This window comes from Stegostoma tigrinum, chromosome 9, assembly GCF_030684315.1.
Source record: "Stegostoma tigrinum isolate sSteTig4 chromosome 9, sSteTig4.hap1, whole genome shotgun sequence".
NCBI lineage: Eukaryota > Metazoa > Chordata > Chondrichthyes > Orectolobiformes > Stegostomatidae > Stegostoma > Stegostoma tigrinum.
Genome location: NC_081362.1, coordinates 83,989,562 through 84,003,261, shown reverse-complemented (window position 1 = coordinate 84,003,261; position 13,700 = coordinate 83,989,562). Strand labels below are relative to the sequence as shown.

At 41.2% G+C, this 13,700-nt stretch overlaps 1 protein-coding gene across 4 annotated transcripts in view; it reads right to left on the bottom strand.

Moving 5' to 3' along the window:
* Positions 1–13,700, bottom strand: part of sdccag8 (SHH signaling and ciliogenesis regulator sdccag8) — a 328,334-nt gene that overhangs the window by 57,402 nt on the left and 257,232 nt on the right. For all 4 annotated transcript variants that reach the window (XR_007248183.2, XR_007248182.2, XM_048536980.2 and 1 more), the window contains one exon: positions 8,635–8,766. Coding sequence is in view for 2 of the 4 variants with exons in the window: in XM_048536980.2 (XP_048392937.2) it covers positions 8,635–8,766 (132 nt within the window). In the remaining 2 variants the exon portion in view is untranslated. The remainder of the gene's footprint in view (positions 1–8,634; positions 8,767–13,700) is intronic.

Sequence of the window (13,700 nt, the reverse complement as noted above, 5' to 3'; positions counted from 1 at the left end):
ATATTATTTAAGATTGCAAAGTGATCAATTGGTCAAAGGGCTGAGGGGTGGCAAATAGAGTTTAATTTGCATAAATGTGTGGCATTGCAGTTTGGTAAAACAAACAAGCGCAATTAAAAGTAAGGCCTTGAATAGTGCTGAGAACAGAGACCTAGGAGTTTAGGTACACAGTTCTTTGAAGTTTGCATCACACGTAGACAGGGTAATTAAGAAAGCATTTAGCATACTTGCCTTTGAGCATAGGAGTTGGGATGTCATGACGTTGGTGATGCCTCTTCTGGAGTTCTATCTGCGGTTTTGGTCACCCTGTTATTGGAAGGATATTATTAAGCTAGACAGGGTTCAGAAGAGATTTAACAGGATATTGCTGGGAATGGAGGGTTTCAGTTATAAGAAGTGGTTTGATTGGTTGAGATATTTTTCACTAGGGTGTAGGTGGTTAAGGGGTGATCTTATATAGGTTTATAAAATCATGAGATAGAGGTAGGGTGAATGGCAGGTGTCTTTTTCCTAGGGTGAGGGATTTCAAGACGAGAGGGCATAAAGTGAGAGGAGAAAGATTTAAAAAAGACATGAGGGGCAATTTACTTTTACATAGAGAGTGGCTCATGCGTGGACTGGAGTGGTGGATGCCACTTAACAATGTTTAAAAGACATTAGGACAAATACATGAATAAAAAACATTTGAAGGGATATGGACGAAGTGCAGGCAGGTAGGACTCATTTAGTTTGGGATTATGGTCGGTATGGGCTAGTTGGACCAATGGGTATGTTAGGTATAGAGTTTGTTTCGATCCCAGCTGATGATAACATTGTGTTAGTCAGATCCTGGTGTAAAACTTGCCCTGATAGGTTGTAAGTTTTATTTCTGCAGTTTGATTACCAATGTGATCAGTCATTGAACATACTCATGTGAGGCTTCTAATGTTCTTTTAACAAAACACAAATTTATGATACAAAATTTTAAAAAGACAACTTAGTAAGATCCTAAAATAAACAACAGAGAAAGTAAAGGAATTGAACCCTTTCCCAGCAATATCTTTTACAGTCACTGAAGCCTAGTAAAATACCATACCTGACTTCCCTTTAAGACTTTTTATTCAATTAACCTTCTGCACATTCAGCAAATGCAATACGCTCTGTCTTTCCCAGAGATATGTAAATATTGACACATGCACTGACTCTGTCCAGCCCTCCTCTACAAACTGATGAACATCTTAGTATTTCTTTTCAATTCCGATAGCCTGGATAATTGTTTTCAATTCAAACTGCATGGAGATTTATTTCAACACTCCCAATTTCTACAAACTAAACTCCCCTTCTGCTGAAATGAAACTATTCTTCTGAACTGAATTTTGGCCTCTGACCATCGGTCCTTCTGAAGCCATAAATGTTCCACTTGTAAAAATTTCATCAAATAACTCCCAGTGCACTTGCTACTAAGTTGCTTTCCTGAAAATTAGGCTTGAACACCAGTTGTTTAAAACAATGAGCAACAAAATTCCAGGATATATGCATCAGCTCATTTTGTAATGTTATTTTCAAATAATGTAATTTTATTACACACCACACATAAAAGGCATTAGTGAAGAAATTATTTTGATAGCTACAGCATTAAAACAGGAAATATTAAGGGGAGTAAGAATATGTAAAGCTGGATTTTCAGCACCAGCTGAGGCTCGGATCAGCTAAAAAAAGCTTCACCAGCCAGTTTGGTTCCTTGGTTTCGACTTGTCTCTGGGCCAGAGAAGACCTGCTTAGGTGCCAGGTAGCAGAAGGCAGAAGGACCAGTACTCGAAGGAGGCCCGGTGTCCCCCTTCCTTTCTCAGTTTAGGAGCAATCACATTATACTTTATAGTGGAGCTTCTCAACTCATGAAGATGCTTTCTTAATTTAAGCTTTGAAAGAGTTGGCACTGGCATGAGTCACCTGCTGCACCAATAAAGAGGATCCAGAAGTTAGCTGCCATGACAGCCTAACCTCCAGAGGGACTCAAAGGAAGTGTAAGGCGCAGTTCCACAAGCTGCTCCCTTTCCATAGTGAAAGCAAGCAACAGGGAAGTGCAGGTGGGGATGAGGTAAATGCTGAGAAGTTAAGTGCCTTCCAAGGGCTGGGGCTCTTCAATAAAACTGGTTAAAACTTTTCCAGCTTGTATTTCCAGCTGTGCACTCACTTTAGTGATTCTTCAAAATTGCCGGCTACAAGTGCATTGGCTACTAATATATATTTAAAGGTTGAAATGGTTCTTAACTTTTAACTACCTTAATTACTTACCCAATAGATCCAAAAAGGTTCTGGCTCATTTTCAATTCCACCTTAAGGAAACTCTGTTGAGAGTCGGATCATGTTAGGATCCGGTTTCAACATCAATTCCTGGGGATTTAACGCCTGCCCACATCCAAACCTGCTTCTTCTTGGCAGTTAAGACTTAGCCCATTGTTTCCCATGGAATTATTCACAGATGCATATGGATCCTCATTGGAAAAGTGCTATTTTCCCTAAGATCCAGAGAAAATTCCAGATATTAAAATTGCTGGCATTCATAAATCAAGTCTTAATGGATTGTGCTCTGGTAGGTAAAAGGAATGCAGTATGAATATGTGAAAGACTTATGGCTAATATTGGTTAATATGCTTTGAACAATAAGGATTGATATATTTTACTTAGATTTGAATTAATTCCAATAGTTTTAGAATGAAGAACAATTATTTGCAGGCAGCCTTGGTTGCACCATTGCCATATCACTAATTAGAAGGCACTATACTAAGAAAGAACTTGGGCAATGTCATGTATCTAATTTACAAATTTCTCTTCTACGAGAGCCATGACAGTTGTAAAGAAAGAAGTCATAGTTTTAGACCAAGAACAATTCATCCCCAAAGGACGTGCTTTATTAGTTAGTAAATCACCAATGGTAAACGCTCTGTCATTCATTACAAGAGCCATCGTTCAGTAATTAGGTGACCTACATTTTCACATGGAAGAACAATGAATATTATGCAGATTTTGGCAAACCAACATAAATTGAATGGGCCATACATGGAAATGGAAAAACTTCACCGGATTAGATTTGTCTGAGCTTTAGTAATGAAAGATAATGAAGAATGATCTAAAGTAAAAACTGAAATAATTTTCAGTTTAAGCTGAATAACAGCCATGCAATTGAGTTTCTGTATTGCGTCTTGCACAGTAGATCATGTAAAAGTGAGAAATAGTAGTGTATATCAGTATAATTTAAGTTTTACAGCTGTTCCAAAACGTTAATCTCAGAGCGGATAGCAGAGCAACTCTAGACTCACTAAGATAGGATAACCATCATGATCTAAAGGCTTCCTGTGTATATTTTAAGTATAGAGTTTACACCAGATGAAGCTTCTAGGATCCGCAATTTCACGATATGAATGATGCAAGTGATCAGATTCATTAGTGCTCAGTATTTTTAATTAAAAACGTACATAGTCGAAAATGAAGAGATAAAGAGAAGATGATTCACACAAACCTTGACACAGAAGGAGGCCTTCACTTTCTTGTCTGTTACGGTTCCATCTCTACTACAACAATTCTAGTTCTGTCATGTAGATGACAGATTAGAAAGCATCAATTCATTAAATGAGCACTGTCTTCTTGAAAGAATGTTTGGTAATTAATGTTTATGTCTTTATATACTTGCATGATGTGGTGATACATCAAAGTGCATCACGTCATGTGCACATGACAGTATCATGATAAAAATGGTACACATGCTATCCTACTCCAAAGAAAATTTGCCTTTTTTTTAAAATGCGAGGACCAATGGACCAATTGACAATTGACAAATACTATAAAAATACATACCAATGTGATGAATTAAATGCAGCATCTGTTGGCATATAAAGTTGTAGCGGCTATCTGTATATCATTTGACTAGAATGAGTTATTCCAGGAAATCAACCAGCTCAAACGCTTAACAGTATAGTGATCATATCAGTTCATTCTAGGGTGAAAAGCTTCACAAATAAATTGACTGCATTTTGACCATTTTGACAGAAACAGGACTGAGTGAATATGATTCCAGTATGAGGTAAACCACAAGGTTGCAAGAATTTTAAACAGTGGTGACATATTTTTCTAAATGAGTTAAAAAAAACATTTTAATTACAATCTGTTCTATAAAATGTACTGAATGAAGTGGAATGTGAAACTGAATAAAGACAAAATTAAATCTTTATTCCATAAAAAATGTTGATGAAACTTAAAGTGAAAACTGAATTTATTTCATTCAGTTCTAGAGATAATGGGAACTGCAGATGCTGGAGAATCCAAGATAACAAAGTGTGGAGCTGGATGAACACAGCAGGCCAAACAGCATCTTAGGAACACAAAGGTGACGTTTCGGGGGTCTAGGCCCGAAACATCAGCTTTTGTGCTCCTAAGATGCTGCTTGGCCTGCTGTGTTCATCCAGCTCCACACTTTGTTATCTTATTTCATTCAGTTGCTGGTTTTAAAATAAGCTTAAGTATCCTATGGAGATAGGTAACTGGAGTTTAGACTTGCATGGATTTACAAAATATTCATAGAATTAGGGGAAGTGTAAATTGTATAGATGAGACATAACTGCTTACAATGAGTGCACTTGTGCAAATGGACAGAATCTTGTGCCCTCCCATGGTGGTAGACTTAGAGTTGGATAGTGGGGTATGGGTAGCAGATGTATTTAGGAAGACAGGAACACAGAGGTTGGGAATCATGCCACTTTCCTGCCCCCAGATAGAGTATTCATGCTATGGACAGCCTTTCCATCTCAATGGTAATTAATGGCCACTTAAGGGGCCCATCCTGAGGTCACAGATATTAAGCCACAGTGGGCGGGGAACTTGCCATATGGGAAGCATGAAAATGCACTTGTAATAAGGATGGAAAAGGTCCCTTATTCAAAGCCACAGTGCCTGATTTAGGGGCCCAGCATTGGGAAGGGAGCAGGACCAATGAAAGCCAAACCATAGCTTTTGTTGCTGACTGTTTTAGCCCTCCGATGATCCCAGCCTGCGATCTCCTGTCTGCCATCAATCATTCATGCCTGGGCTTCTCCTCAATCCAAGGTCTTGGGTGGGAGTGGTTCCAGCAGAACTCACTGCTTCTGTTGTGGTGCTGCTGTGTATAGAACAGTTTTGCAGTGGACAGGATCTCTGCCCTGAGATCATTGATTTCAGGGGATGGCCTGTTTCTGGTCTATCAAGATACAGTGTGTCCTCTCAGAAAGAAGCAGAGGGTGGTAAGTGCCTGGAATGGACTGCTAGAGGAAGATGTAGAAACGGGTACAATAGCAACGTTTAACAGGCATCCTGAGAGATATATGAATAGACAGGGAATTGAGGCAAGACCATGTAGGAGCAAGAGATTTTCATTTCAGAAAAACATTTTGTGTCAGGGCTGGTTTGGTGGGCCAAAACGCCTGTTCCTATGCTGTACCACTCTTTGTTCTTTGTATGCAAATACCAGCTCATAATTGCTTTAATCTAAACGGGAGAACAGTGAAGCAACATCTGAAATATCTACAATTAAGATTTAATAACAAAAATATGAATCATAAATGTAAGTTCTATCTTTTTATTTCTTATGGCTACACCTATGATATTCCATACAGTTACAGACTCATAAAGTCATAGAGCTGTGCAGCATGGTCCAACTTGTCCATGCCGAACAGATATCCTAAAATAATCCAGTCCTATTTGCCAGCATTTGGCCCATATCCCCCAAAACCCTTCCTCTTCAGGTACCCATTTGGATGTCTTTTAAATGTTGTAATTGTACCAGCCTCCAACACTTCCTCTGGCAGCTCATTCCATATACACATCACCCTCTGCATGAAAATGTTGCCCCTTATGTCTCTTTTAAATCTTTTCCCTCTCACCCTAAACCTATGCCCTCTAGTTTTGGAGTCCCTTATCCTGGGGAAAAGACTGTGGCTGTTCACCCTATCCATGACCCTCATGGTTTTATAAACTTCTACAAGATCACTCCACAGCCTCCAGTGCTTTAGGGAAAATAACCCCAGCTGATCAGCCGACTGAACATGACTATGTATTTAAAGCAAGTCTCAAGGTTACCCATCTGATAATATTAATTGTGTTGTTAAAGATGAAAACATAGCAGTATTTATGGATCTTGTATCAAAATTGATGTCAATTCTGCAAGTGGGATTTAATTACACTTCACTAAATTCTAATTATGTTTGGGCCAATTTATGTAAAGATTAATAAAACTTATTTGAAGAAAATACATCAAATTTTAACAAGTACTAAAATAACTGATCGATTAATATTAATTGCAGATGTACAGAATGGCCAACTTGTAACAAATATGTGAACTTTACAATGCATTTAATTTTTCTTCTTATTAGTTTCTTTACGAAAGTTTTTTAAAAGAAAAAAATATGATTGAAAAGTGTATGTATTCTAATCAGCCTGAACAGAATACATATGATGGAGTAGATTATTATATCCTTAATTGGGCTGTAGTTGAATCTTGATTAATGAATTACAAGTTTGCCAAAATATGTTAAATTTGGATCAGAGTTATGTGTAAAGATCTCTACAGACTGTCTGTAAGTAAAACAACCAGCTCATAAGACTTCAATCTCATTCAATTTATGCTACTCCTGTACTTGAATGAAAATACTTTGCCCTTCCCAAAACAGATTTCCAATATGGGAGAGGTAGTTTAATTTTCTAAGAATGACAATACTCAAATGGGCAGTAACTGCAAATTCAAAGTATAAGCTTGCTCAGAAAAGATTTGTAAATGGGCTTCAATGTACAAATTGTATTTCCAATCACAGACTTATTAAAAGAAATGTGGAGTGTGACTACATAAACAAGCATGAAGAAGCAAGCACATTATGTCTAACATGACAGAAGTGACAGTGTTACTTTTGTAAATGACAGCTGCCTGATAAATTTTCAACTTATGCAACAAGGTTAAGTTAAATTTTAAAATACTGTAGTAATCACCAATCCTTGGTAGACTTGGTACGGTGCTTAAAATGAGAGGCTGTACAGAAATAGCATTACACCAAGTGAAGGAGCCCCAAAATCAACAAAAATACTTTGCAAAGCATTTAATCTCAGTAATTATATCTTTTTTCTAAACTATTTAAAAGAAACAGAAAACATACGAGAAAAAATAAGTTATGCCTGTTCCAACACTTCTTACGATGTCTGATTACAAACATGAACTGTAGTCATGTAATACTTATGGCATTTGTTATAGTTTCAGGTTTTATTTTTCATGATGACAGATTTGAAGAAAAGAAGTTAATTAGTGGATAAGGATTTGGGCTCCCGCTACATATATACACAATGATTCAAGGATTTTGGACCAAATGTAATATTTCCAAGTTTGCTGATGATACAAAACTATGTGGCATGTGAGATGAGAGGAGAGGAGAAACCTAAAAACATTGAAGATAGCAACAGGAGTGGTCCATTTGGCCCTTTGAGCCTGCTCTGCCATTGAACATGACCATGGCTGATCAAAGGCTTCAAGGGATTTAAACAGGCTAAATGATAGGGCATAAACATGGAATATAACATGAAAAATTGTAGCTAACTATTTTGGGAGAAAAAATGGTGAAAGATTGGAAATGTTGACAGTCAAAGGGGCTTGGATGTCCTTGTTCATAGGTTACTGAAAACTAAAAGGCAGGTGCAGAAAGCAATTATAAAGGTGAATGGTATGTTGGTCTTTTACCGCGAGAGAGTTTGAGTACAGGAATAAAGATATCTTGCTTCAATTGTACACAAACCTTGGTGACAGACCTATACCTAGGCATATTGTGTACAATTTGGTCTCCTTTGGTGGAGTTCAGTGGAAGTTTATCAGACTAATTCCTCGGATGTTGGGATTACCCTATGAGGTGGGATTGAGGAGACCAAGCATGTATTCTCTATAGTTTATGTGTACAGCAGGTCATTAGAGCTTACAAATTTCATGAAGGAAAGGATGTCTCCAGAAAGAATTGATAGGGTTGGGGGGGGGAGGTTATAGAAACAGGTACAGCGCAAAATAAGAGGTAAACCATTTAAAGCTGAAGGAACATCTTCATTCCTAGGGTGGTGAATTTTTTATGGTACACTATCCCAGAGGGCTGTGGAGGTTCAGTCATTAAGTATATTCAAGACAGAGGTGAATAGCTTTCCTAGACATTAAAAACATTAAGGAATACGGAGACAGGAAAATGGTATTGATGTAGAAGTATAGTCTTAATCTAGCAGAATGGCACAGCATGCTCAACAGTTTGAATGTGTACTCCTGCTTCTAGTTCCTATGAACCTATATTATAATGTAATACAATTATAAATTTAAGCATTATGTATTGGCCAGGAAATTTACATTGTCAATGATTAAACTTGGAATGTTCTGATCAAGTATTAATTTATCTGGAAGTCACTTTAAGTGTTTTCAAGATGATTCTCCTGGTTTCGAATTGATATTCACTTGGTCATAACTAAACTGAACTCAAATGTTCTGTTCCATTTCCAAGACATTTACTTTGCTGCAGGAATTCATTGCTTGCTTCCAATCAAAACAGAGAAAGCACTGATAAGAAAATTTGGAATAAGACATTCAGCGGATACTGCAGGAAAGCTACATACCTCTGTTTCATTCTCTCATGCATTGTTCCATGCTGAATACACTGATTTTCCATTTCATCATTTCTTGCTTGCAGTTTCTCTAATCTATCCTGTAAATACTCCTTGTCCTGGCAAAGTTGGCCAACCTCTGATCTGGAATAGGAAATTAATTTTACACATGAGAATAGTTGAGGAAAGACCAAACACAATAAAATTAGAACAATTAGGCCTGTCCATGTGTAATTAAATGTACTGTAACGGGAAGGAATAAAGTTGATGAATTAAAAAGTACAATTTTAATGATTTATTATGAATTTTCCAAATCCAAAACAGCTCTAACCAAAGTCACAAATAAGATCCTTTCTAACAATGATGACAGTTTATTAATGTTCCTCAATTATTTTGCACCCTTTGAAAAGTTTGTCAACATTTTGATGATGAAACCTGTGCTTTGAAAGTTTGTATTTTTGTTAGGCTGACCCTCACTGAGAGTGAAAAATGAAAATAGAAGCTGAAAAAGAAATTGACCCTTCCAATTTCTAAGCAAACAAAGCATAAACTCAGAACTCGAAACCACTCATCTGGACAAAGTGAAGCAAAATGAGGCTATTTGAAGGGACATAGAGACATTCAAAATCAATAACAGCATTTGGTGAGTCCAGTGGTGCAATAGGTAAGCTGAAGAAGCAGGGCTTGATCCAGAAGCTGAAAATAAGTTGCCAGATCTGCTGCTATTACTTGAAGCTAACATCGGCGGATCTACACCATCCAGACCAAGTTAAGGAGGTTTTGCAGATGTGCAACCATTTTGGTGAAGCCTGAGGAGATCAATTTGGTGTGTGCTGTTGTCAATTGCAATTAGGCTACACCCTCCAAGGTGAAGAAATAAACTTTCTTGCATTTCAAAGTTTTGAAGGATTTTGTGACTAAGTTTGATGACCTAGATACTGTGTGGCCTGCTGAGCCAAAGTGTAAGATCTGTTTCAGTTATATCTGGCATTTACCGTCTCATTTACAGTTTCTAATTGACCATAATTTGCCTTTTAATTCATGTTAAACCTATAACGAATTTGAATGTAGCAGTATAGAATGTTAACAAAGATTGATTTGATGCTTGCTTCCTCTGACTAATGTACAATAAAAGTTATTTTGTTTCAAACCATGGAATCTTGTGGCTTAATTTCTTTCATAATGCTGCACGTTGTTGAGGACATTTCGGCAGAGTAAGTGGCAGGCGAATCACTTTAAATTTAGCAAATGAGGAGACTGTTGTTTGGTTTCCGGGTTTTGAATTCCCTACAGTTTTTTTTTAGTAAACAATGAGAGTTTCTGATTTCTTCTGGAAAAAATCTCTACCAAGAACTTAATACAATTATGAAATGAAAATAACTTTATTCAACATCAAGGTAACATTTGACAAAGTACTCAAAGTACTAATTTGACAAAGCACAGAACTCGTGTAAAGCCGAACACTGTGGGAGAATCCAGCTGGATCATACCTGAAGATAGTTGAGCTTGTTATCGGCCAGGCCATTGGTGTAAGACTCTCTAAGAGCAGTGACTTTGGTCAAATCATCTTCCAATGTTACATTAATGTCCCTTTCATCTATCTTAAGACCATGTTATATTCAGCCTCTGACTGGCTTTTGTAGCCATACAGTTTAAATGGCTAGATAATAAAATGTGAGGCTGGATGAACACAGCAGGCCAAGCAGCATCTCAGGAGCACAAAAGCTGACGTTTCGGGCCTAGACCCTTCATCAGAGAGGGGGATGGGGGGAGGGAACTGGAATAAATAGGGAGAGAGGGGGAGGCGGACCGAAGATGGAGAGTAAAGAAGATAGGTGGAGAGGGTGTAGGTGGGGAGGTAGGGAGGGGATAGGTCAGTCCAGGGAAGACGGACAGGTCAAGGAGGTGGGATGAGGTTAGTAGGTAGCTGGGGGTGCGGCTTGGGGTGGGAGGAAGGGATGGGTGAGAGGAAGAACCGGTTAGGGAGGCAGAGACAGGTTGGACTGGTTTTGGGATGCAGTGGGTGGGGGGGAAGAGCTGGGCTGGTTGTGTGGTGCAGTGGGGGGAGGGGATGAACTGGGCTGGTTTAGGGATGCAGTAGGGGAAGGGGAGATTTTGAAACTGGTGAAGTCCACATTGATACCATATGGCTGCAGGGTTCCCAGGCGGAATATGAGTTGCTGTTCCTGCAACCTTTGGGTGGCATCATTGTGGCAGTGCAGGAGGCCCATGATGGACATGTCATCAAGAGAATGGGAGGGGGAGTGGAAATGGTTTGCGACTGGGAGGTGCAGTTGTTTGTTGCGAACTGAGCGGAGGTGTTCTGCAAAGCGGTCCCCAAGCCTCCGCTTGGTTTCCCCAATGTAGAGGAAGCCGCACCGGGTACAGTGGATGCAGTATACCACATTGGCAGATGTGCAGGTGAACCTCTGCTTAATGTGGAATGTCATCTTGGGGCCTGGGATGAGGGTGAGGGAGGAGGTGTGGGGACAAGTGTAGCATTTCCTGCGGTTGCAGGGGAAGGTGCCGGGTGTGGTGGGGTTGGAGGGCAGTGTGGAGCGAACAAGGGAGTCACGGAGAGAGTGGTCTCTCCGGAAAGCAGACAGGGGAGGGGATGGAAAAATGTCTTGGGTGGTGGGGTCGGATTGTAAATGGCGGAAGTGTCGGAGGATAATGCGTTGTATCCGGAGGTTGGTAGGGTGGTGTGTGAGAACGAGGGGGATCCTCTTGGGGCGGTTGTGGCGGGGGTGGGGTGTGAGGGATGTGTCGCGGGAAATGCGGGAGACGCGGTCAAGGGCGTTCTCAATCACCGTGGGGGGAAAGTTGCGGTCCTTAAAGAACTTGGACATCTGGGATGTGCGGGAGTGGAATGTCTTATCGTGGGAGCAGATGCGGCGGAGGCGGAGGAATTGGGAATAGCGGATGGAATTTTTGCAGGAGGGCGGGTGGGAGGAGGTGTATTCTAGGTAGCTGTGGGAGTCGGTGGGCTTGAAATGGACATCAGTTACAAGCTGGTTGCCTGAGATGGAGACTGAGAGGTCCAGGAAGGTGAGGGATGTGCTGGAGATGGCCCAGGTGAACTGAAGGTTGGGGTGGAAGGTGTTGGTGAAGTGGATGAACTGTTCGAGCTCCTCTGGGGAGCAAGAGGCGGCGCCGATACAGTCATCAATGTACCGGAGGAAGAGGTGGGGTTTGGGGCCTGTGTAGGTGCGGAAGAGGGACTGTTCCACATAACCTACAAAGAGGCAGGCATAGCTGGGGCCCATGCGGGTGCCCATGGCCACCCCCTTAGTCTGTAGGAAGTGGGAGGAGTCAAAAGAGAAGTTGTTGAGTGTGAGGACGAGTTCAGCTAGGCGGATGAGAGTGTCGGTGGAGGGGGCCTGGTCGGGCCTGCGGGACAGGAAGAAGCGGAGGGCCTTGAGGCCATCTCCATGCGGAATGCAGGTGTACAGGGACTGGACGTCCATGGTGAATATGAGGTGTTGGGGGCCAGGGAATTGGAAGTCCTGGAGGAGGTGGAGGGCGTGGGTGGTGTCACGGACATAGGTGGGGAGTTCCTGGACCAAAGGGGAGAAAATGGAGTCCAGATAGGTGGAGATGAGTTCGGTGGGGCAGGAGCAGGCTGAGACGATGGGTCGACCAGGGCAGGCAGGTTTGTGGATTTTGGGAAGGAGATAGAAACGGGCCGTGCGGGGTTGGGGAACAATGAGGTTGGAGGCTGTGGGTGGGAGGTCCCCTGAGGTGATGAGGTCATGAATGGTGTTGGAGATGATGGTTTGGTGCTCGGGTGTGGGGTCATGATCGAGGAGGCGGTAGGAGGTGGTGTCGGAGAGTTGGCGTCTGGCCTCGGCGATGTAGAGGTCAGTGCGCCATACTACCACTGCGCCACCCTTGTCTGCGGGTTTGATGGTGAGGTTGGGGTTGGAGCGGAGGGAGCGGAGGGCTGCCCGTTCTGCGGGGGAGAGGTTGGCGTGGGTGAGAGGGGTGGAGAGGTTGAGGCGGTTGATGTCTCGACGGCAGTTGGAGATGAAGAGGTCGAGGGAGGGTAGGAGGCCTGGGGGTGGTGTCCAGAAGGAGGACTTGTGTTGGAAGCGGGTGAAGGGGTCAGTGGAAGGAGGGGTGGGTTCCCGGTTGAAGAAGTAGGCATGCAGGCGAAGACGGCGGAAAAACTGCTCTATGTCCGACCGTGACTGGTATTCGTTGATGTGTCTCTTCCAGTTTAAATGGCTACTCCAGTGCAGGTTCTAATCAATGGTAACACATTGAGATGTTGATAGTGGGGGAGTTCATAAATAGTGTTAGATTCCTCTCAGTTGAGTATGCCCAAGTTGTAAGTAACTTCAAATACTGTGGATCCTTTCACGTCTGAAGTGTCCAATGGGAGATTGGCAGAAGTAGCAATTCATGGTGCTGTTGATGCTTATAGGGACATCTGCAGCTGCACTACATTTGGGCACATTGGATGTTGCAAGTTTAGTGCAGATGATCCTCAAAAGGCTTTGGACCAAATTTCAGCACTTGCCTCTGTATTGACTGGTCCCCTGCAAGGTTTTCTTGAGGGTGGTGTAAAGCAGACCTTGAACACTCTTATTTAGGGTGTCTTTGAATCGTTACATTGACATCTTTGATGTCATTTGTCCCTATAGATAGTTCCCCATAGAAGATCTGCTTGGGGATTCAATAGTCATCAATGTAGAAGATATGGCCTACCCATCTATGTTAACGGTTTCTGGGTGATTTTTGTGCTATTGAGCACAATAATATGCATATATAAATCATACACTTCTCACAATGTGCAAAGTATTCAGTATTAAAGTACAGAATAGGCAACTAGGTTTCACATTTTTACACAATATGCCTATAATAACACAAACTTTTTGACACTGGTTTTCCTGATCAGACCAGGCCCATTTTAAAAATTGATAACATTTGCTTCCTTTTAGCCTTATATAATTGTGAAAAATGGCTCTTTCAATCAGATTTTCTCCCAATTCTCCTTCTCATCTCAAGCTACATTGGCACAAAGCTCAAGGAATATGATAGTCATCCATCCTGTAATCAATCAAATAGATCCTCTT